The sequence below is a fragment of the Anthonomus grandis genome, chromosome 14, assembly GCF_022605725.1.
Source record: "Anthonomus grandis grandis chromosome 14, icAntGran1.3, whole genome shotgun sequence".
NCBI lineage: Eukaryota > Metazoa > Arthropoda > Insecta > Coleoptera > Curculionidae > Anthonomus > Anthonomus grandis.
Genome location: NC_065559.1, coordinates 21,095,905 through 21,121,416, shown reverse-complemented (window position 1 = coordinate 21,121,416; position 25,512 = coordinate 21,095,905). Strand labels below are relative to the sequence as shown.

The window sequence follows — 25,512 nt, the reverse complement described above, 5'->3', positions numbered from 1 at the left end:
AGGGTTATGAAACTAGTTGTTTACATCGTTTAAATTCATTTTTAACGGTTTTTAGAGCTAAGCTGTTTGTTTTTCGTTCGATTTTTCGTGATAATTTAATTCCCTAGTGTTGTAATTGTACCCCTGTTGGTACCACAGTTGATACCATGATGAATACCGATACCGCAAACTCTGAAAAGGGCAGAAAGCCCCACAATTTATACAAGGAACTCGGATTTGAATCATTACATTTGGACAATGGAAGAATGGGAGCTAAGTGTGACACGTGCAACCATATTCTAAAAAATACAGCAATATCTCGCCTTCGTACACATAGGTAAGTAAAACTCTTTTACTATAAATATAGTGCCTATCTTTATATTAAAATTTGGGATTTTTTTGCCTACGCTATAACATAATAGAATAGTTTAAAACCTCTTTTCTAAATAAGTCATTATTGTGTTATTACTGTTATTTACAGAAAAAGATGTTTTCGCAAGAGCAGTAGTATTGATTCTAAAGAAGGTGAAGCCATATCATTATCGTCAGATGATAGTGTGAGGTCTGAAAATGTAATGACACCCATCGATAGGCCAGTTAGACGGGTTAGACCACTTAACAGGGAAATGAATTCTACTGCTGCGTCTACTGGAATAACTTCTGACGATGAAACTCAAGAAGTGCCCCAAGAAGTGGTTATGGAAGTTGAAGTAAACACAAGTGCCCCTCCTCCCCAATCTTCATATAGAGTTTTAGATATTGTAAGTACCTACATACTTTTCAATTGATAAAAATGTTATTAAAACTTTTTTTTTACTTGTATTTATGTATAGACCAGGATCGATAATTTTTGAAACCAAACAAAATTATAGTAGGATGAAACCCATTGTAAAACGAAGAGAATATTACAAATATTAAAGGAAAAATAAATTACGGGCGATCGGACGTCGGGAAGGGGGTGGGGGTGAATTTTTGATTGAAAATTAGGCTGCTTTTTCGATATAAGTCAAAATAAAGTGAAACAAATGTACATTATTAATCAAGAAAATTACAGTGTATTTGGGACATAAAAAGGTAGATTCTCTCAAAATTTCGTGAAAAAAACACATTTTTTGTAAAAGATAAACATAAAAAACCAAAAACTTGGTTTTTTGCTTTTTTTACGTAAATTTTGAGGTTATGTGAAAAAAGTGTAAAAACAAAATTTGTAGACCTTATTATTATCTACAACTTTGCTATTTAACTTTTTTCTATCGCACTTGTAGTTTTGGCGGAAATTAAGTTAAATTGTTTCTAACCTCAAAAACTCACCCCTCTGCCCCTTCCCGACCTCAGATCGCCCGTAATTTATTTTCCTTTTAAATTTTACTATATTCTCTTCCTGTTCTAACATGTTTCATCCTACTATGTTTTTTTACATTTTTTGCTATTTTAAAAGGTATCAGCCCCGCCTAGTAACTTTTATTTTATTTATTAATTTTTAGAATTACCTAATAGATTTATTAATTTTTACAGGAAAACCTGGAGATAATTCCATCCCCTGTATCATCGCCACTACCGATATCATCATCAGAGGTTGATGAGTCGTTGGCCAATCAAAATCAGCTATTGGAACATGGATATGCCAAAGAGGAGCGCCAAGGTCGCAATTTTCCCATCAATTTCGCAGCTTCCATTTCCACTGCATCCTCATCATCGAGGACTGACATATCAAGATCGTCTAAGTTAATTAATGGAAATAAAAATAACAGCAGGCAAAAGAAGGAAAAAAAAACAAAAAACCTAAGTTCCTTTGTTGACAAAATGAATCAAAAAGAAAAAGAAGAGGCAAATATATCTTTGGCAAAATTTTTTTTGGGTGTAATATTCCGTTCAGTGTTGTGGAAAGTGACCATTTCAAGAATTTTTTAAAACTTTTACGTCCGGCATACAATCCGCCTACAAGAAAGACCTTATCTTCTACCCTTTTGGATAAAGTCCATGAGCACGTGTTAATAAACAATAAAAACAGTTTAAAGAAATCAGCCACATTACTTATAGATGGTTGGAAAAACTCATCAAATAATACAAACAATGTAGTAACAATGCTACAAACTCTTAATGGTGAAAGTGTGTTTCTTGAATCTTATGACTTTTCAACAGCCAAGGAAACGGGTGAAGCACTTGCAGAAGTCTGCAATAACGCTCTTGAAACGGCAAAATCAGCATACAACTGTGAAATTTACGCCGTAGTCTCTGATAATGCTTCGAATATGGTAAAAATGGGTCACCTTATAAATTTATGGCATAGCACTTGCAGCAGTCATACAGGTAATCTCCTTGTTAAGGACATAGTAGATCATGACGTCATGAAAACTGTGACTCTATGACTATGATGGTGGTAAAAAAATTTAAGCACACAACTTTAGAAAACAAGATTTTACAGAGAGGGGGTTTAAAAATAGTCTTACCTGTTGGGACACGTTGGTGCTCTCATCGTGATTCTTGTGATTCCTTGCTGAAAAACTTACGGATCATGAAACAAGTCGCAGCTGAAGAACATACTAAAATTAAGGCTGAAGTTACATGTTATCTTTACAATGAAGAATTTATAGAATCCGTAAAAGCAACAGTAGCTTTGCTAGATCCAATTTGCAAAATCATTAACACATGTCAAAATAAATCTACTTCCATTGCAGATTCCACAGAGGAGTGGTTTAAATTGAACAATCAAGTTAAGGAATCAGAAAGTTACAATGAGAAGATTAAAAGATGTGTAAAGTCACGAACGAATATGGCTTTAAACATATATAGCTTGGCAGTAAACTATTTACACCCCAATTATAGAGGAAATTTGTTAAGCAAAGAACAGAAACAAATGGTTCAGGATTTCCTTATTAATAGTTTGGACTCCGAAGAGAGCTTGGACGGTCTTAATGCTTTTATCAGAAATGAGGGTATTTTTGACACCCTAAAAAAGAAGGCACAAAACATTTCTGTTTCAACATTTTGGGGTTTAGTAGAAACAAAATATGAAGCTCTTTCAACTTTGGCACAAAAGTTACTAAGTATTCCAGCTTCATCAGCTCAGTTGGAGAGATTGTTTTCTAACTGGTCTTTTGTCCTTTGAAAAATCAAGCAAGTTGGTTTCAGTTTATTATTCCCTTAAGCTTAAGGACAGCAATGTTTCAGATCAATATTAATATTAATACCTTATTATCTTGGGGTCTTGGCCCTTATTAGAAACGATATTAGATATAAGGTGGGGTCTGTATTGTCTATTGATGATTATGTCTGGCTGTTGTCTTTTGAGCTATCTATGGGTGGAGGTAAATATTTGTGCTCTGTTCTGTACCATTCGCCTCAGAAACAAGATGCCAAATTTATAGAGTTTTTTGGGGGATATTTAGAGCAAGTTAGTGGATTTAATGGCACCAACATTATCCTTGGGGATTTTAATTTTGATTTATTAAAAAACAATTTTTATAGTAACAAATTATTAAGTATCATTTATACCAATGGGTTTAGTCAAATAATTAAGACTCCAACTAGAATAGTCCAAAGAAGTCAGACTCTGATCGATTATTTAATTTCAAATGACAAATCTCTCTCGCATAAAGTCCATCAAACTCCTAAAATTAGTGACCATTCTATTATATCAATTTCTATGGATCAATCGAAGGAACAGCCAATGGATGTAGTAAGTTATACTAGGTCTTTTAAGACCTACAAATGCCATAAACTTCAGGAAGAACTGCTTACATGCAATTGGAATAGAAATAGTTCAGATGTTGACTTACTAGCTAATACTTTTGTCAGAGATATTAGAACAATTCTTGACAGTATGTGCCCAAGGATTAAAATTGTGCAAAAACAGAAATATGCCGATAAAAAATGGATAACTCAAGATATAAGGGAGCAAATGCAGGAAAGGGATCGATTATATAAAAGGGCTGCCATAGAAAACAACGACAACGTTTGGAATGAATATAAAGCTATAAGAAATAATATAGTAAGCAAGATAAGAGTAGAAAAGGATAGATTTTTTGCGAATACCATAGATCTAAATAAAAATAATCAAAAAGAACTCTGGAAAAATCTGAAGACGCTTTTGCCAGGAAAAAACCAAAACATGCATAATGAAGTAAAGTTTGAAAATGAAATCATTACACAGGAGGATGATATTGCACATAGATTTAATAATTATTTCGTGAATAGTATTGATCTTATTCTTGCAGATATTCCACCAGCAGCAAATGGCCAAACATATTTCATTGAACCACCTTCAGTCCAGAAAACCTTGACACAATTTAATAAAGTTTCGATGACTAAAATGAAGGAAATACTTAAAAATCTAAAAAACGTTGGTGGTGGGGAGAGTGGCATCTCCAAGCAGGTTCTTTGCGATGTTGCTTATGTTGTGGGTGATCGTCTTCTGGATATTATCAATACATCCCTAAGTACTGGGATTTTCCCGCAAGCCTGGAAACTTTCTACTGTTGTTTCTGTTCCAAAAGTGCAAAACACTAAATTGTGTAATGAATTTCGGCCAATTAACACCGTACCTATTTATGAGAAGCTCCTTGAAGTATGTGTTAAGGAACAGCTACTCGAACATTGTAATATAAATAAAATAGTTGTGCCTAACCAATCGGGGTTCCGTGAGAATCATTCATGTGAGTCTGTCATTATTAATATAGTTGATAATTTTCTCAAGACCCTTGATAATCTAGTACTTGCTGTATTTTTGGATTTTAAGAGAGCGTTTGAAACCGTGAGTAGAGAAATGTTAATTAGGAATTTAGAACGGTTAGGCCTTAAAAATAATGTATTGAAGTGGTTTCAATCTTATCTAAGTGGTAGAGTTCAGCGAGTCATGTACAAAAATAGTTCATCTGAAAGTGTTAATGTAAAGCATGGTGTACCGCAGGGAACGGTCTTGGGCCCCTTGCTATTTTTATTGTATGTTAACGATATGGTGGAGGTAGTGCGGGGGTGTAATGTGGTGTTGTTTGCGGACGATACAATGTTATATGTGGTGGGTAAAGACATTCATCAACTGCAACAGGTCATGAACGTTGAACTCAATAACTTATTCATCTGGCTCTGTAGAAATAAACTAAGTTTAAATGCAAGTAAATCCAAGTTTTGTATATTTGGCAAGAGATCTAGAATAAGTTCTATAGACATGGGCAATGTACAGATTTCTGTGAATGGGGAAAGTATTTTGTACGACAAAGAAATTAAATATTTGGGAACAATTTTCGATGCCAATCTGAATTTCCATGCTCATGCAGATTATGTAATGAGAAAATTTTCAAAAAAAGTTGGATTTATCACAAGAATTGGAAAAAATTTGTCAATGTACATCAAATTAAAACTTTACAACGCCATTGCTCTTCCTCATTTACAGTTCTGTTCAACATTATTGTTTAACTTGCCACAGTATAGAATTGACCAACTGGAAAGAATTCAAAATAGAGCTATGAGACTGATTCTAAATTGTAATCGTTACACGCCTGTTATCTCTATGTTGGGTGTCCTAGATATGTTGTCTGTACATCAAAGAATTTTGTATAACGTTTATTTGTTTATTTTTAAATTAAAACATCAGATGCTCCCCGATTATATTTGTAATAAATTAAGAGTTTTTGGAGATATACATAACTATAATACGAGAAATCGTATAGACTTCATACTAGTCGACAGATGTAACACAACCCAAATGCATAATTCAGTTCTATACAAAGGTTTAATACTATTTAACAACTTGCCTGCTAACATCAAAAATTGTATTACTTTAAATCAATTCAGAGGGCTCTTGAGAAAATTTATTATGAATAAGTAAAATTGTGTTTGTTATTTTATTATTTTATTTTAATTATGTAGTTTATTAAGTTTTACTATAGTATGCATTGTTTCCGCTCCAATCATCATCTTGATTGTTGGTTTATCTGTTGACTGGGTATTTTTGGGCCAACCGGGATACTGGTTACAGCTTCTTGGAACTACCGAAGCCTTTCTAAGTATTACACGGGGGGACCAATGTGTCTAGTCGGCGAGGTCAACCAAGTTCCAAATGTGTGTCATCGGCTGATTGCAACCGAACCGACTCGATCAACCTGAGTCGACATTATTTTTATTACTATAAGGCAAACAATAATTAACTGTGCTTTTAATAAGTAGGGCAAGGAAATAATGTTTAGGTTAAGTCTAGTTTTAATTTATGGTCTACCTCTGACAGGATATTTCTGGAACCGGGATGCTGTTTCTGGATTACCGAGACCATCCATGGACAAACCGGAGTGTCCTGATACAGTTATAGCCAATTTACACTTTTAGTTTATTTTTCACCTATGTTTTTATTGAATGTAGCTTCTTGCTAAATAAAGATATTATTTATTTATTTATTATTATTATAATAAACGTGTCTTAGTTATATTATTATAAGATGTCTATCCTGTCCAGAATTAAAACAATTTTTTTTTCTTAAAAAACTGTGTTTTATTGATTTTAAATCCTTGAGATTTTCACTTTCAATAGTTTCAATGTTTTCTTTCATTGAATTTGTTACATATTGTCGCAAATGTAGGTAATAAATTAAATTTTTTGAACGCGTCGTAATATACATTTGCGACAGTCGTAAATGCCGTCGCAAATGTACAATTTGCTACTTACCCAACCCTGTATTCCACAGACCGGACAATTAATAGAAGTTTTACTTTAGACACTCCCTTATTTACAATCAAATTTTAGAGGTTAGAAAATTATTCATATCTTGATGAAAACAAATTTACCCGAATCGATATGAAATTGAATAATTGGGGACTGGGGAGTCATTTTTCCATTTAGTCAAATAATGTCCGCCCAGGAGAGATGAACTGATATAATTGGCAGGAAACGAGTGCCATCTGAAATGGGCATGACCGGATACATTTTTATTTTTTTCGGTTTTAGCTCAGTTTTTAGTCAAGAGGAGGACTTGCAGCTTATTGCAAAAAGTCGTTCTTCATCTCTAAGAAGATATGACCTGTTCTCCAGCTCTGTAATTTTTCATGCAACCATCCCCGAGGATACTGGGTTTGCTTCATTTGCATTTGTTGGTTCTGAAGAGGATCTATCAATATTTGGTAAGTCAATTACTTATTTGCTACTGAAGTTTTTTTTTATTGTACTAAGATAAACTGTGCAAATAAATGTCATACACCAATTATACAATCAAGCATCCAGATGTGAGACATCTGTATGTGCAGTATTATTTATTTTACAAAAATGAGAAAGAGTAAAAGAAAGAGAGAGCAAACTAGGGAGAAATATACCTAGGGTAATTAAAAAATTATGCATTATATACAGTTATGGTCATATAAATAGCACACTTTTCTAAATTGCGATAAAAAATATTAAATACCATTTTCTATTTTTTTTATAATATATTTAGCTTAGATGTTCTACAAAGAGTTGTATTTAATTAAAATTAAAAGAGTATTTTAAATATATAAGAAACATAACAAAAAAACTAAAGAAATGCTGGCCATTTAAATAGCACACTTAAAAAATATTTACTTTCACCAAAACCAATTTAATATTTTGTTGGGTATCCTTTATTTTTTATAACTTCACTTAATCGCTTGGGTATTGACTCCACCAATTTTGCACACACGCTTGCCGGAATACTGTTCCAAGCCTCTTGGCAGTTTTGCCATAGTTCATCCAGATTTGAGGGATTTAATACCTTAATTTTGGTTTTATCATGATCCCACAAATTTTCCAGAGGGTTCAGGTCTGGGCTTTGTGGAGACCATTCCAAAACATCTACCACATTTTTAGTAAACCATCGTTTTATTGATTTTGCAGAATGTTTTGGATCATTATCGTGCATGAACTTACATGTAATTGGCATAAAATGCTCCATGTATGGTTCCATAACATTCTGCAAAATCTCCCTATACTTATATTGGTCCATTATTCCCTCTATACGATGAATAGGTCCAACACCATGCCATGACATTGCTCCCCATATCATAATTGATCCTCCTCCATGCTTAACAGTTTTAATTGTGTACCTAGGGTTTAAGGCACGATTGGGAGGACGTAACATAGCATTTTCCATCATTTCCAAATCTATTAATCTTGGTTTCATCGCTCCATAATATGGTTTTCCAAAAATTAATGTCCTTATTTATATGTTGTTTAGCAAATGCCAATCTTTTTTTAATATTTCTTTTTGAAACAAGTGGTTTTTTCCTAGCTACACAACCTTTGAGATCTTTTTCACATAATCTTCTTCTTATTGTTCTTGCAGAAATATTGACGCCATATTGGTCTGCTATTTCATGTTTTATTTGGGCGGAACTTAAAAATGGATTGTTCGAGGCCTTGTTAATCTTTTCTTGTTCATTGTGCTTTGAGTGGTCTCATAGAGAGCCAGAGCATTATAAACCATTTTCCTAGAGCAATTTAAATCTTTTGCTATAGCAGAAATAGAAAAGCCTTGATTTTTCTTTTCTATAATAAGAGCTCTCCTCTCTGGTCCACAATGTTTCTTTCTACCCACTAAAAACAAAACTACTCTTGACAATATTCAAAAATTTAAAAGTTAAAATAATACTTACTAATTAACACTCGATATATTTAATAAGAATGAAAGGTGTGCTATTTATGTGTCCAGCCTTAAAACGTTAATATTGGAATGAAATTCTGTATGTGCATATATTTTTAAAATAAACATGAAGTCTTGCATATTAGGAGGAGATTAACTGCTTAAATATTTTCTTATCAGTCAGGAATTTGTTTTTTGTAAGTAATATATGAAAAGGCTAAGTGTGCTATTTATGTGACCACAACTGTATATACCGGATAACACAGGAAAAAGGGAATACCTATAACTTTTTTACTTTTCAAGATAAAAAACTAAAATTTGGTATATCAATTGAACTGGTATATGAGCATCTTTTGAAATATCCACTTCTTGTTTAACTAGAAGTGACACTAACTTTCTTTTTTTAAATGGGACACTTGGTATATCATTACATTTATTTATTTATTATTTATTTATTTATTTAGCAATAGTATACAAAGTTAACAATGTTATAAACTTATAAATGTTTAACAATTATATAATATATGTAATGTATATCATCTTCTAATATATATAATCTTCCTAATTATTTATATTTTGTTCTTTTCATAACTACCTATTGCCCTAATTCAATGCACAATGGTAATTTCATACTGTGTGTGCGCCTAACAATGTTTATTAATTACTATTACTGAGGTTTAAATCATTATAAAATATTTACCTAACAAAAATGCAAATTTTAGAAATACTTTACTCACTAAATTTTAATTATTGTAACAAATACTTTTTATATTATAGATTATACTAAAAAGAAACTTACCTAAAATATAACTATTAATACCAAATATTTTTTTTTATATTAGATAATTAGTTTCATAATTACTATCCATTTACCAATTTTTTTTTGACATTTTTATATGATTTATTTTTAAATTCTTGAGGTAGACTATTATAAATTTTTGGACCAATACAGCAAACATGATTTTGACAAATTGTAAGTCTAGGATTCTGTAGGCAAACATTATTCTGAGAAGCCAATCTAGTATTGCAACCATGAGATATACTTCTTTTATAAAAATCTGTTTTTAGCATGATTCTTATAACTGACTTAATGAAAAGCTGTTTTATGTTTAGCAAATTGCTGTCTTTGTAAACTAGATTTGTAGGGTATCTTTTAGTTTTAAAAAGCATTACCTTAATGATCCATTTCTGTGCTATAATGAGCTTCTCCAAAATAGTCACACCCGCACTCCCCCATATCACAAGCCCATAACATATTATTGATTCAACTAGTGAAAAGTAAACTGTTTTTAGTGTTTTAAAATCTAATACGTTTCTTAGCTCATAAAATTTAAAGATCAGTTTTCTAATTTTATCAGCTACGCTTTTAACTTGTTCTTTCCATGACAAATTTTGGTCGATGATAATTCCCAAGTATTTTAAACTGGTTTTTCTCCCTATTGTTTTCTCACATTTACAGTTAATAGTTATCATGCACTGTGATTCATGCAATTTTATTTGTTGATAGTTAGGTAGATATGAACTTAAAATTGAAAAGGTAACGAATTTGGTTTTATCAACATTTAATGAAAGCATGCTATTATCCAGCCAATCTTTAATTTTTTTCATCGCTATTTCAGCATTTTTCTTAGCAATTTCCCAGGTTTCCCCACATATTATAATTGAAGTGTCATCAGCAAAGCAGTATACAAAACCCTCATTTATAACTGATAAAATGCCAGTATCCATAAATCAGTACCCTGAGGAACACCGCACTCTACCATGGATTCATGGCTATGTTGTCCTGATATGTTTATTTCCTGCAACCTTTTAGTTAAATAAGATTTTATTAGATTATTTGGAACCCCTCTAATGGCAATATTATAATAATAATAATAAGCCTTTATTTCCAACAGGCAACTTGCCCAATAACAGGGAACAGTTGCAAAACAATGAAAAATATAGTTAAAAAAAACACACACAAACAAACCTAAAAGAATGAAAAGAAAAGAAAAAGAGTAAAGTAAAGTCATATTCTCAAAAGTTATCCAAAGAATTAGAACAAATAACTATTAATATGATATAAAAACCCAATTATAAAAGTTTAACAAGATAATCACATATTCAACAAAATTAAATTAAATTAAATTAACTGCAATATACCTACTAACTATAACTTAAACACATGGGTCTTAATCCCAAGAGTAATGATCCACCAAGATATCGACAATCACATGAACCGGAGAGAAATTTATATCGCACATGTGACAGATCCGATTAAATATAGCGCATATTGTATATAGTGGCGATTTCAACAGGATGTTAGTATGAGGCCTTGGCAGAAAGAATGTTAGGGGATGTCTAGCATTAAGCCTAGGCACCATGAAACGTACACCGGAAAGAAGTACAGGACTATCAATGAATCCATTCAGTAACCCATGCAGGAATTTTACAGAGAAGATCATTCTTCTGAGTTGTAATGGATGTAGATTGAAGCGTTCCAATAGTTGCCGATGATCAAACCCTCTTACCGGATATATGCCATCCTGCCTGAAGGCCAAAAACTTAGCAAATCTACGCTGAACAGATTCAAGGAGACCAACATGATTCTGATAGAGCGGGTTCCATATAATGCAGCCAAACTCCAGTTTTGATCTCACAAAGCAACAGAAAAGCAGTTTTAATGTAGACTCCAAAGTAAAACTCTGAGAACTTCTAATTATGAACCCAAGCCTTCTCAGGGCTGACTTGACTATGTTATTGAAGTGTGGAACGAATGTAAATTCAGAGTCAAAGGTTATACCAAGATCAGTAATTTGCTCTAATCTACTCAAAATAGTATCATTAATAAAGTAATTAAAATTTAAGGGTGTTTTTGATCTAGAGTAACTGACCACACTACACTTAGCCGCATTCAAGCCTAACCTGTTAACAGCGCACCATACCTCCAATGTATTTAGACAGTTCTGAAGAAAAACACAATCCTCCAAACCATATACATTTAAATATAGCTTCAAATCATCGGCAAAAGCCAGCCTATGACAAGTGAGTGACTCAATCAAGTCATTTATAAAAAAACTAAACAGGAGCGGACCCAGTGGTTCGAGCCCTGTGGCACACCCGACGTTACGTTAAAAAGTTTCGATTTAAAGCCCTCATATTCAACATATTGAGATCTACCAATCAAGTAGGAATGAAATAAATTAAATAATCTCCCTGAAAAACCATACTGAGTTAATTTATGCAGCAAAATATAGTGATCTATCTGATCAAAGGCTTTTTGGAAGTCGGTATAAATAACATCGACTTGAGTATTAACATCAAGTGATTCACAGATGTGGCTAGACAGACAGAATAAGTTAGTAACACAAGATCGCCCGCTAAAAAATCCATGCTGGTCTACAGAGATGAGTTCTTTTGCGTGACTAAATAGCGACCGATTCAGGATAATTACGAAAAGTTTTGAGAAGTTACAGAGTAATGAGATTAGCCTGTAGTTCACGATTAAATCAGAGTCCCCAGCTTTTAAAATAGGTATTATTTTAGCAGTCTTCCAAATTTCAGGGATTTGTTCTGTTGACAGTATTAAGTTGAAAATGTAGGTCAGCGGATCTGCCAGGACACCAATGCAATCTTTAACCAAGAAGCTAGGCACACCGTCTACACCAGATGTTAACTTATTTTTGAGTTTTTTACTGACCAAAATAATCTGGGAAGCATCAACGTTGGCAATGTCAAAGTGGGGCACATTATCAGACGTCGATGAATGGTTAATGAAATTTGATTGTATAAATGCCTCACCAAAGAACAGTGCAAAAGCATCAACTATGTCTTGTGGGTCTTTAATTACCACGTCATCGGGTAGCCTCATCATACCAGGAATCCTGGTGCCAGCCTTCTTAGAACCAATAAAATTCCAAAAGCTAGATGGGTCCAAAGAAATATTCCTTTCGGTGTTTGATATATACAACTTATATTCATTGCGTATTTGTAGTTTGATAAGGCGTCTAAGAGAATGGAATTTATTTTGAAAGAATGGAGAATTGTACATTTTAAAGTCCTTGAAAGCCTTTTCTTTCCTATAAATGTTCCTAATCAATTCTCGAGAATAATAATTTGGAAATCTTCTTTTACGTTGCTGCTTAAGAGGAATGTGTGCGGCAAATATGCCATTCAATATATCATATAAGGCTCCACATGCATCATTAACGTTAGAGGATAAATACACAGTAGACCAGTCAGCTTCAAGGATCGAGTCATAAAGGAGATGGAAGTTGGCCTTTCTAAAATTAAAAGAATGAGATAAGTTTTTATTAAGCTGAAAATTATGGACACGTTGACCTGAGACGGTAAAATCAATTTCCAGTGCAGGGTGATGCAAATCCTCCAAGACAAAAGGCACGTCACTACGCGAAACAGTACAGGTGAAGTTAGATAAAACAAGATCCAATAGTCTGTTATTATAGTTTAGGATGTGATTACACTGAACAAGATTAAAAGTGTTAGCAAAATTATTCACAGCAATAGACTTCTGACTAACATAATTACCTGTAGGTGAGTTAATAGAGAAATCAGACACGTTAAAATCGCCCACTATTATTACATTATGGTTTAGCTTTGATATTAAAAGTGTAAACTGATCCAGAAATTGCTCGAAAATTACAGATGTGATAGATGGTGGGATGTACAAAACAATCATGTAAAATATCTGTAACCTAATAGTAAATTTACAGCCAACAACATCGATAGAGGGCGCAATACTGTTGCAAAAATCAGACAAACTAATTTTTTCAGACACAATGTTTTTAGAAACTCCACAGAGAACTCCACCACCTCGTGTGGCAATTACGGATATTATCCAATCTTCCAAGCAGAATACGATGCTCCACAGTATCAAACGCCTTTTGTAGGTCAAGAAACACACCAATAACTTTTTTGCCTTGATCCAGACTTGTTACTATTTTTTCTGTAACTCTACACATTGCATTTTCAGTACTCAAGCCCTCCCGGAATCCAAATTGATTTTCATTTAATAACTGATATTTTTCTAGAAAGTCTGTCAACTGTTTTTTAAAACATTTCTCCACAATTTTACTTATTGTGCTTGTCAAAGCTATTGGCCTGTAGTTACTTAATTCTTTTCTATCTCCTTGTTTATAAAGTGGTAAAATAGTGGTTGTTTTTAGTATTTCCGGGAAGGTTCCCGTACTGAAAATAATGTTCGCGATATGAGTTAATGGTTTCAATAACTAATTTAAATTAAAACTAATTTAACCCCTTTTTTTAAATCAGTAATTTGCATATTGATATCTTTCTCTGAAACTGGATTTAAATAAAATGACTGACTTACCCTTTTGCCTAGATCTAAGGTGTTTGATTTGATTTTGCTGGCAATTTTTTTAGCTATATTGCTAAAATATTTATTGAATTCATTAGCCATTTGTTTTTTATCAGTGATTTCTCCACCCTCCCCACTGACACTGCTTATATCTACCTTACTTATTTGGTCATTTGTAGCTTCTTTAATAACATTCCATAGCTTCCTAGAGTTGTTAATGTTCTCCTTTGCCTGAAACTTATAATATGTGTATTTTGCATATTTAATGAGCTTTGAAAGTGTATCTCTGAAAGTTCTGTACCTATTTAACAGCAATATGTTATGTCTATTTCTCATACAATCCTTTTTTAATTTATCCCTATTTCTAATTGATATTAAAAGCCCTCCCGTTATCCATGATTTTAATCTTCTGTTTTTATTTTTTATTACTATTGTTTGTGTGGAATTTAAGATAATAATTTTCATAGTATTAATAAAAGAAAAACTGAAAAGAATTTTGTTTATTTACTGGCTCATATTCAGTTTCCAATCTTATATTAAGCAAAATAGGATCATGATCGGTTAATTTATGTTCTAATATTACAGAATTTAATTTATTAAATATACTACTTTTACACTTTATAAAGAAATGATCTAAGCATGTCTGTGAATCACCAGCTCTTCTTGTAGGTTAATTAATAAGGCTTAAAAACCCATATCCCATAAGCATTGTCAAATAGTTATTTGTTTGTTGAGTCCGATATTCATGTCACCCACTAGCAATTGCATTCTAGTGTGACTGGTCAATCTTTGTAGTATTGCATCTAGGTTATCAATAAATTCATCACGACTAACTGAGAAGCCTCTATATGTTGCCAAAATGTCCATTTCACTATTGTTCTTTTTTAATGTGGTTCTAATTATTTTAAATAAATAAATAAATAAATAAATAAGTCTTTATTTCCAACGGTCACCCACTTACAGGAAGTGCAGAAAAAAAAATACAAATCAAAACAATAATAACAGAATAAAAATTAAATGCAAAAAAACAAAGTAGTAAAGTAAAACAGTTAATACTAATTTAAAGAATAAACAAAAAGAAAAGAAAAATAAAAAAAAAAGAACTCAACAAACCTTTATGCCACACTTCTAAATAACAAACAGCATTAGACAGGTACTTACAGGTTGTAATACTAGGTTATTGATTGAGTAGCCTCAGCACAGAAGATAGCGTATCAACAAATAGATCTATGTTGTAGTTACAAAGCGTATTAAACAAATTACATATGTAAAAAATCGGAGCTCTCTTGAAAATATTATTTAATGCTCTGTTGCAATAAAAAGTGCGAGAATTTCTGGAGTTTATCCTTGGGACAATGTACCGAATCTGATTTAGGAGTGAAATGCAGTCTATTTTGTTGTTTACTAGCTTATATAAGAAAGTTATAGCCGTTGTCACACGACGATCGAGTAAGGTTTTCATATTGAACCGTCCAAGCATGACATTTTGGCAAGTGCCTCTGGCTGGATAAACGCCATCTTCCCTATAGTGCAAATACTTTATAAACCTGCGTTGTATATATTCAACGTTTTTGATTTCAGTTTCATATATTGGATGCCATATAAGTGACGCATACTCGAGTCTTGAGCGTACAAAAGATTGATATAATAATAGTACCACGCTGGTATCGTTAAAATTACGACAATTTCTAATAATAAACCCCAAAGACCTGGATGATGATAGTACAATATTCTGAATGTGGCTTTTAAAGTCAAAATTTTCATCAAACGTTACACCCAAATCCTTGATTTCATGGCATCTTGTTAAAGGAAGATTCTGTATATGGTAATCATATTGTATAGAAGTTTTATTTCTACAATAGGAAACAAGAAAACATTTTGATACATTAAGAAAAAGTCTGTTATTCTGACACCAGCTATTAATACTATTTAATACTTCTTGAAGATGCTGGCAGTCGGCTAAACAGTTAATTTTAGTGTAAATTTTCAGATCGTCGGCAAAAAGCAATTTATAACAAGAGATGATTGATGCGAGATCGTTAATAAACAATATAAACAACAAAGGACCCAAATTTGCTCCCTGGGGAACTCCAGATTTCACTATATATTGAGAAGAACGAAAGCCGTCGATCTCGACAAACTGCCTACGCCCATTGAGATACGAGGAAAGAAAACTTAACAGACCTGCGGAACAGCCCAGATAATCCAGTTTTTTAAATAAAATTCTGAGATCTACCTGATCAAACGCCTTCTGAAAGTCCATGTAAAGGACATCTACCTGACCTCTAGCATTAAGCGCCTGACACACATTCAGAAAGACAGCTCAGGTTTGTGACACATGATCTCTGCTCCACAAACCCGTGCTGATCGATAGAGATGAAAGATTTAACTTGATTGTACAGTTGTTTATGAATACAAATTTCAAAGAGCTTGGAAAAATTGCATAAAATAGATATAGGTCTATAATTTCGAAGCTCCGACTTATCGCCCTTTTTAAAGATTGGTATGACTCGCGCTATCTTCCAGCAAGAAGGAAATATACCTGTGCGTATGCAGAGGTTAAAAATGTAAGTCAATGGTTTCGCCAATGCCGCAATACAGTCTTTCACTATGAAGCTCGGAATAAAGTCTGTACCGCAAGTTGACTTGTTTTTAAGTTTTTTGGAGGCTTCAATAATATCAGACTCATTTAAATAATTTAAAGTTACATCACTTTGACAATGTTTTAGTGTAGATGAAGTAAAGTTGTTAGCGTCAGACTCAATGTAAACACTCTGAAAAAAATTGGCGAAAGCATCAACTATCGATTGTGGATTCGAAAACTCAGCGGCACCATCCCTTATAATACCCGGTATTCTAGAATCGCCCTTCCTCATTTGAATGTACCTCCAAAACTCAGAACTATCCCTGCAAATATTCGTTTCTATATTACGTACATAGTTATTATATGCGTTTGTTTTTTCTGTTTTGAGAGTAGTTCGTATGTTTTTAAATTTATCATAATGGTAGATTGTATTATATCTTTTATAATTCTTGTGGGCTGATTCTTTACTTTTAATTAACTGTATGATCTCTGAGGTAAACCAGGGTATTCAAGGAATTATGTTCTAAAATCTGATGGTCTAATAAATACTCTTCTTTTATGTATGTAACACATCCATCACATTTATTTAATGCACTTCCATTAAAAAATATTAAAGTTATTCAAGTCATACAAGAAGTGTGTTTCGGACATCACAAGCACATCAAAGCTCTTTCCACAAGCTTCAAGGAACTGGTCAAAATTTTGGTAAATGCTTCGTATGTTAACATGCATTATATTTATATCTCTTTCATTATTATTAAAAAAGTTTATACTAGAAATGTTATCACAAACATTGGTATCACAAGCCTTAAAGTTTTCTAGGAGATCATTGATTTCTGTGAATGTATCTAAATATTTTCTTATAAATTAATAGTTTTAGCTCTAATTACTTACAGATCCTGTTCTGATCTAATATGTATAGGCGTATCGCCCTCTCTTTTCTTAACATATATATTTCCATTCAGTACATTTGCGGCTTTATACCCCTTTTCTTGCTTAATATCTCTTACTCTCTTCTTCATCCACATATTTTGATAGAAAATACTATTCTGAGAACAATGATGCTGCATTTGGTACTTTTTGTTTTATACTCAGAGAAAAAATTATTTTTTGAACTTTTACACACCTATTTAAAATGTCCAAACCAGTATTTCTGATAGCACTTAATTATGAATATCATCACTTTTTAAATGCAGTTTTTCAGAAATACAGTTGCTCGCGTTAATGTGAACTCAAAAAATTTTCACTTAGTTCGCATTACTGAAATGTTCACATTATGGAGATTATATTAAAAATAGCTAAAATTAAAATAAAAGGGAACTACATTGTACTTTATTTATGTTTGTATTTATTTATTACATAAATAAAGAAATACTTCTTTGGCATAGCCCAGACACAGATAATATGCAAACATTAGCAACTGATCTTCAGGCAGTAAATCTCTGGTTTGAATCAAACTTGCTGTCACTAAATCCTCAAAAAACCAAATTACAGTGCAACTTCTCTAACTCGAATCTTCAAGGGACAGACTAAAAAATTCGACTTATGGAAAAATCAACTTACAGAAAAAAATGCCTAATTAAGGGGTTATTGTTTATTAGCACTAAAAAAAGTATTTTCTTCATATAAAACTAAAATTTTGTATGTTGTATGTGTTACATAATATGTATGCATATCAATATGTTTATAATTTTTTTTTAAAGAAGTCAGTTATTTTTTTTTGTGTGAAATTGGTCCATTTTTCCTTACCTATAAAATCTTCTAATAAATTTAAAGAATTGTGTATTTCATATGGAATATTTTCTCTGGATAAAATAAAACATCTTATCTTTTCAATAGCAGAAATCGTCTCGTCAATTGTAGGTGTCGGAACAGTCTCACCTACGCTTTGGCCATCATCTTCATTTTCTTCAGGGTCTGAAACAATACAAAACAATTCTTACAATCTAAAAAGGCATAATCTAGACTAGCCTACCTTTTTTATTTGGAACAAGATTTTCTATTACGCTTTCTAGGATCTCTTCATCAGTTGGAAAACCTGTTGTTTGTACATTATCATCAATCGTCACATAGTCTTCAAATGAAACATCACTCATGTTTTCTGTATGAGGTCCACAGGGTTTTTAATTCAGATAATGGAACAAGGTCATCCTCGTCCCAGTTATCAGCATCTTGTTGAACTTTATCTTTAACAAATCCTGCTTTTCTAAAGCAATTAGCAATGGTTTGTTCTTTTACGTCCAGAGTCCACGTTTTATTAAGATCTTGAATTGCGTCAAGTAACGTCACAGTTGTAGGAGTTGCCACTTCCATATGGGCTAAAACTTTCATAACAATCCGCTTCCTATAATGTTGCTTCAAATTTTTTATAATTCCTTGATCCATGGGTTGTAAGATTGACGTAAGGTTAGGCGGAAAATATTCAAGTTTAATATTTTTTAACTTAGATTCAACAGACTTGGGATGTGCAGGACAATTATCAACGAATAGTAAAACTTTTCTTCTTTGGGCTGCAAATTTCTTATCAAGCTTTAATAGCCATTTTTCATAAATCTCACTTGTCATCCATGCTTTTTTATTAAACTCATAGTCCACTGCAAATGATTTAATGCCCTTAAAACAATGTGGATTCTTTGACTTACCAATGATTAGCAACCTAGGCTTTTCAGTCCCACTCATATTACTTCCAACCATAACTGTAATTCGTTCCTTGCTGTTTTTGCCATCATGGCATTTTTGTCCTTTAAATGCTAATGTTGGGTAAACATTTAAAGAAAACTCCTGTTTCATCAGCATTAAAAATGTCATCCTTATCCACTTAGAGTGGGCAATACATTCTTTTGCCATTCTTCACAAGACGCCAAATCTGCAGAAGCACTTTCACCACATAAAGACATTTGAACGATGTTATGCCTAGTCTTAAACTTATCTAACCATCCTATGCTAGCTGCAAAATCGTCCCGCCCTAAAGCAGTTGCAAACTCCTTAGCTTTTTCTCTTATAAGAGTTCCACATAGAGAGAGATTTTTATTTCGTGCCGTAGTAACCCACTTAAGCATTGCTTCATCAATATCTTCATTCAATCGTCATTCATTCAAGCCTTCTCCTCTTACAGTTTGAAGCGTAATCATCTTTTTTTTCTAAAAGTCTATTCTTGTTTTTTAGGATCGTTGACAGAGTATTGGGTGGTATCTCAAACTGTTCGGCAATATCCTTCTTTTTCTTTTCACCTTTTTCCACTTCAGCAATTAATTTCAATTTCTCACATAATGGTAAGCACTTTAAATTTCTCTTAGCCATAATTATTTTTAATAAAAACAAATTGTCTTAATTCGCATACGCACCAAAAAACTGTAACCACAAAACCGCCACGTCGCGATGAGAGCCTTTTTCCGTTTGAACTAATAAAAGGAAAAATGATGCAATAGCAAATCCATGTAACAAACAGATTTTTTCCTAGAAAAATGTCTGTACTTCCCCCCAAAATTTGACTTAGCCATCGGCAATGCGTTAAACGTTATTTCGACTTATAGAAAAATTCGAGATAGAGAAATTCGACTTATAGCTTATAGAGATAAAATATCATATAAACTTGATGATACCTTTTTTGGTAGTATAAAATATTCGAATTAGGGAATATTTCGAGATAAAGAAGTTCGAATTAGAGGAGTTTTACTGTATTATGTTTTAAGTGTGCTCTAGACCACGTGCCTTTTTCTAATTCAGTAGTTTAGCAGTTTGATAATACTAATAAATTTTTGGGTTTATTCATTGACAGAGAACTCGATTTGAAAAGCATATCCTCGGTACTTGCAAAAAGGTGTCTGCAGGTTGTTTTGCAGTCAGAGCGGCTACCCTGAAGCTTGGCATGGAGTTTGAAAGATCTGTATATTTTTCATTCATTGAATCCTACCTTAAGTATGCCATTTGCTTCTGGGGTAATGCAGCTGCCTACCTTCTACAAATGCTGCTTGTTTTACAGAAGCGTGCTGTACGTTACATCTGTGGGGCTAAACCAAGAGATTCCTGTTGCCCATTATTTGTTAGGCTGGGCATACACACTGTCTTCTCCCTCTACATTCAGGAAGTGGCCTGCTTACTTTTTGCAAATCGCTTTAAATTTATAACCCCAAATCCAAGATACTTAACGCGTCAAGTGAACGATCTAAATCTTCCAATCCCCTCCTCCACATTAACTAACAAATCTATTTTCTACGAGGGAATCAAAATTTTCACTCGTTTACCAGGTGGAATCAGGGAGGCAACATGTATTGACACTTTTAAACATAAATTGAAAATACTTTTGACCAAAAAATGTTACTATTCACTGGATGAATACTACGTCGACACATTCTAATTTTCCCTAAGTGTAAGTTTACAGTATTTGAATTTTATTTGATTTGTTTGTATGGTTTCAATTCTTTGCTGTCTTATACTTGAGGAGATAATTATGGAATTTAATTTACTTTTTATGTATTTTTTTTCTGAAATTTGTTTTGGAACTCGAGTTTGTATGGGGTGTAGTGGTTAAGTTTAGTGGTAGTAATTTAAGGTAGCTTTGTTTAGAACAATTTTTCTTTGTTAATAACAATAAAGCATGTTTTTTTTTTAATTACAGTTGTAAGCATTATACAAAAGTTTTATTTAAAAAAAGATGTAATTTTTGTTTGCACTTTTTTTTGCGACAGGTTTAAGACTACAACCTTTTCTTCTAAACTTTTTAGTGTAATAATGTCCTTTATGTCAACATAGTTTTGATTGGCCCATTGTGTGACAATTTTCAAGGCTGCAAGAGCCTCCAAATGTGTAACTTTTTTTTCTTCAAAAGTTAATATCTCACAGTCACTATCTTCTGAATCATTGCTATCGAGATTTTCCTCCACTGCGTCTATATTCAATTGCTCAATGTCTTTGGGATTATAATCAATCTAAAAACAATCATATCTCAATGAAATTCTAAAACTATTACAGACTTTCTTTTTTTAATTTCCAAAAATCGAAAATTAAAAGAAGTAACTAGCACTAAATAATACCTGTTCAATTGTTTGAGGCAATGTAATGATTTCATTAACTGCAGCTGCTCTAACATCATTTTCCCACATCTCTTTTAGTCGAGCTAAAGGTAGGTCAACCTCCACCAAATTTTTTCCCAAAATATTCCAACATTTTGAAATTACTGAAGGCTCTATTTTTTGCCAGGCCATATGCAATTGCATAATAGCATATCTTAAAGTTAACTTTTAGGGCCTCAGCTACTCCTTGACCCTTTAATTCAATTGAACTTAATAGGCCTTTTCTGTAAAATAGTTTGGTTATTCGCAAAACATTTTGGTCTAATGGTTGAATTAATGGTGTAACATTTGGGGGCATGTAGACAAGAAAAATGTGTCCATCAGAAGTTTTTAATTCTTCTGCCAGTGGATGCGAAGGGGCAATGTTTAACAGGAGAACGGCTTTTAAAGGAAGGTTTTTGCTTCGTAAAAATGATTTAACCTAAAAACCCAATTTAGTCTTAAAAAAAATTAAAAAGCAAACAAAACTTTCACTTACCTCTGGAACATCATCCAGCCATTTTTAGTGCTTTTATAGATGACTGGATTATCAAATCCTTTAAAACATCTGGGTGATTTTGCTTTTCCTAGTACTAAAGGCGTTAGTTTGTGTGATCCTGTAGCATTTGTGCTCCCCAAAAGAGTTATTCTTTGTTTAGCTATCTTTAGACTAGGCGCCGTTTTTTCAAAAATTGCAACATAGGTTTTATCTGACAATAACTTCCAATATAAACCCGTCTCATCTGCATTATAAAGTCGATCTTCACTAAGATTAAGCTGCTTCATCTTTTTTCTTAAGCGTTCAATAAAGGGATTTACAAGGTGAGGCTGCGAGGACAACTTTTCACCTGCAATTTTAAGCAGCCTTATACCCTATCGCCATTTAAATTTTTGAAGCCATCCATCGCTTGCATTAAATTTATCGTTGAGTTTTAATTTTCTATGTAAATCTAAAGCCTTTTCTTTAAGCATATCACCCGTAACTGGCAAATTTCGTTCACGCTGTTTGGCAAACCACTTATACAGCAAAGTTTCCATCTTGGGGTTTTCTGCAGTTTTTAAAGTGCATTTTTTTCTTTTATTAGGTCTTAAACTCTCTCCAACAACTTTTAGAATTTTTTCTTCTTTATTTTTAATTGCACAAATAGTTGATTTTGCTATTTGATATTTCTTTGCAAGTGCAGTAACACTCATACCATTTTTCTGCTCTTCCAAAATTTTTGATTTTTCATTTTTCTTTATGAACACTGGTTACGCGGCGCCGCCCCCAGTAGTGTGGGACTCAGTGTCGAGTCTGTTTCGTCCTGTACCCACTAAAACTCCACCGCTGGGTGGTGCCTTGTGGCTCCCTACACTGCGATCTGCTAAGAAGCAGTCCTATTGTGTCCCATATGTTTAGTCCCACAGGTTCAATTCTGTAGCTTCAAGGAAGTCCAGGATTGTGCCCAGTGGTAGATTTCTTATACCCTCTGGTGAGGGTTTCTCTTCCCCCAGGAATGTTGCCCTGGTTTGATTAAATGCTTCACAGAAGCACAGTATGTGAAGAGTTGTTTCGTTCTCCTCATTGCATCCCCTACATAGCGAGGTAACTGATTTCCCTAGCATATGCAGGTGTTTCCTGCTGGGCACATGGCCTGTAAATAGCCCCGCGACCCTTCGCAGTTGTTGTCTGGAGAGGCCCAGTATGTTCTCACCCTTCTTGAAGGGTGGGCTGCCTATAAGTTGTTTGGATTGTTCCATCTTTGGCAGCTGTTCCCAGTAGGATTTGTTCTGGTTTGTTAGCCAGCTGCCGATTTCCCTCTTCCAGGTCTTATCGTTGACACAACATGTTGGTTCAGGGCCTACCAGGCTGTTGCTGGCTCCCTGAGTTGTAAGTTGGATAGCCCTTCTTGCAGCCTTATTGTTGCCCATATTCTCTGCTAGGATTATCTCTGGCCTATTTTGCGCTTCGGCGAGGTTCCTGAGATCCTCCCAGCAGCTTTGCACAGTCCTTGACTTAGTCTCGAACTGTTGTAGTGCAAGTGTTGCAGCCTGGTCTCCTGTGAAAATTGCGAAGGTTTTGCCTCTTGGCAGCCCTTCTCTCATCAGTTGGATACAGGTTTGTATTCCTATTATGCTTGCCTGTAAATTTGTTGTTTCCAGGCCCAGGTTTAGCATGAGTTGTCTGCCCTGTTGTTCGTCCTCCACCATGCCCACAGCTACCCCGATCTTGGATCGTTTGGTTGCCGTGTGCCATACTGAGTAACCTCTTTGCCTGAGCCTGTCCGCTTCTGCGTCCAGTGGTCTTCTTTTCTCTTTGATGACAAAAGGTTTGTCTAGGTATGTGACCTTGGTTCTGTCTGTTCTTAGGGCCAGGCGTCCAAGGTCTTGTATCTTGTCAAATAAGGCATTGTGCCCATCTTTCGATAGGATTGTTGCGCCATTTGACAGCAGTCTTTTCGCCCCCGATATAGCTTGAGCCCGTACCACTAAGTATAGCGGGCTTAGTCCTATCAGGTTCTCTAGGGCAGCAGTCGGCGTTGTTGACATCGCTCCTGTTATGCCCAGACATGCTATTCGTTGTGTTTTGTTGAGTATCTGTATTACAGTCCTCTTTTCTGCCGCATGCCACCATATAGGTGCTGCGTATGTAATGATGGGTCTAACCATTGTCGTGTACATCCAATGTACCATTTTTGGTGACAGTCCCCATGATCTGCCGAACATTCTCTTACAGTACATAAGAGTTTTCGTGGCTTTATTTGTAGCCTGGATTAAATGCTTCTTGAAGCTGAGTTTTTTATCCAGGGTTATACCTAGATATTTGACCTCGTCTTCAAGTCGCAGATTTTCTCCATAAAATTTTATGTTTCTAATGGGCTCTAGTTTCCTTCCTTTGGTAAAGGAAACCAGAGTAGTTTTTGTGGGATTTACCCTTAGTTGTTCTTCCTCACACCAGTGCTCGACAGTAGTCAGGGCTCTTTGCATTTTTTCGAATACATGAGCCTGACTACCCCCTCGTGTAAGGATGACTATATCGTCAGCATATCCTATAGCGAGGATAAGCTGCCACTCCAGTCGTGTCAGCAAGCTGTCCGATACAAGGTTCCACAGCAGCGGTGACAGTACGCCCCCTTGCGGTGTTCCCCTGCACACTTTGGCCTTAACCGTTGTGCTGTTGAAATTTGCTGCTACTTAATAATAATAATAATAAATCGTCTTTTATTAATCATGCATATACATTACACAGATTTAAATGTTTTATAGGTATATACATATAAGATTAAGGTTAAAGAATACAAATGGCGAAGTTTAGCCTTAGGCTACTCTTACACTTAACCATCCGTATTCTAAATCAAAAAAGAAGTGAAAAGTAAACATAATTCATAATGACACTAAGTATTTTGTAAATTTAACAAATAAGTTTTAAACTGAGACCTAAAGCCGTTTAAACTAATATCTCTTAAATAGGGATCTAAGGAGTTATATAAAGATACTGCATTATAGGCAAAACCTCTTTGAAAGAGTGCTGAATGATGTTGTGGCATAGTAAAGTGATTTCCATAACGAAGTTCACGGTTATGAATAAATGTTCGAAATACTAACTTTTCCCTCAAATATACAGGAATATTTGATATTAACAACCTCATTAGAAAAGTAGCAAAATGATGCTTTACCACACCCGACATATTTAACCAATTTAATTGTTTAAATTCTGCTGAGACATGATCATATCTCCTCAGACCAAATATGAAGCGACAACAGTTATTTTGCACAACTTGCAATCTATTTTTTGTCACTAAATCTAAACAGGGGTAGTACACTATATTACAATAATAAAAAATTGGCAAAACCAGAGATTCACAGAGTTTTTTCCTAATATTAAAGTCTAAGATAAATCTGTTGGCATAGAGAACTTTCATTTTTACATAACTTTTTTGAAGTAACTTATTCACATGATCTCTGAACCTTAAATCAGTATCAATGATAAGCCCTAAGTTCTTCGCATTTTTAGAAAATCCCA

The 25,512-nt window shown here is 33.8% G+C and overlaps 1 protein-coding gene across 1 annotated transcript in view; it reads left to right on the top strand.

The window, feature by feature from the left end:
* Window positions 1-6,715: 6,715 nt before the first annotated feature.
* Window positions 6,716-25,512, top strand: part of LOC126744731 (post-GPI attachment to proteins factor 6) — an 86,932-nt gene continuing 68,135 nt past the window's right edge. Inside the window, exon 1 of the mRNA XM_050452263.1 lies at window positions 6,716-7,088. Within this exon, the coding sequence (XP_050308220.1) occupies window positions 6,875-7,088 (214 nt within the window). The 5' untranslated portion in view covers window positions 6,716-6,874. The remainder of the gene's footprint in view (window positions 7,089-25,512) is intronic.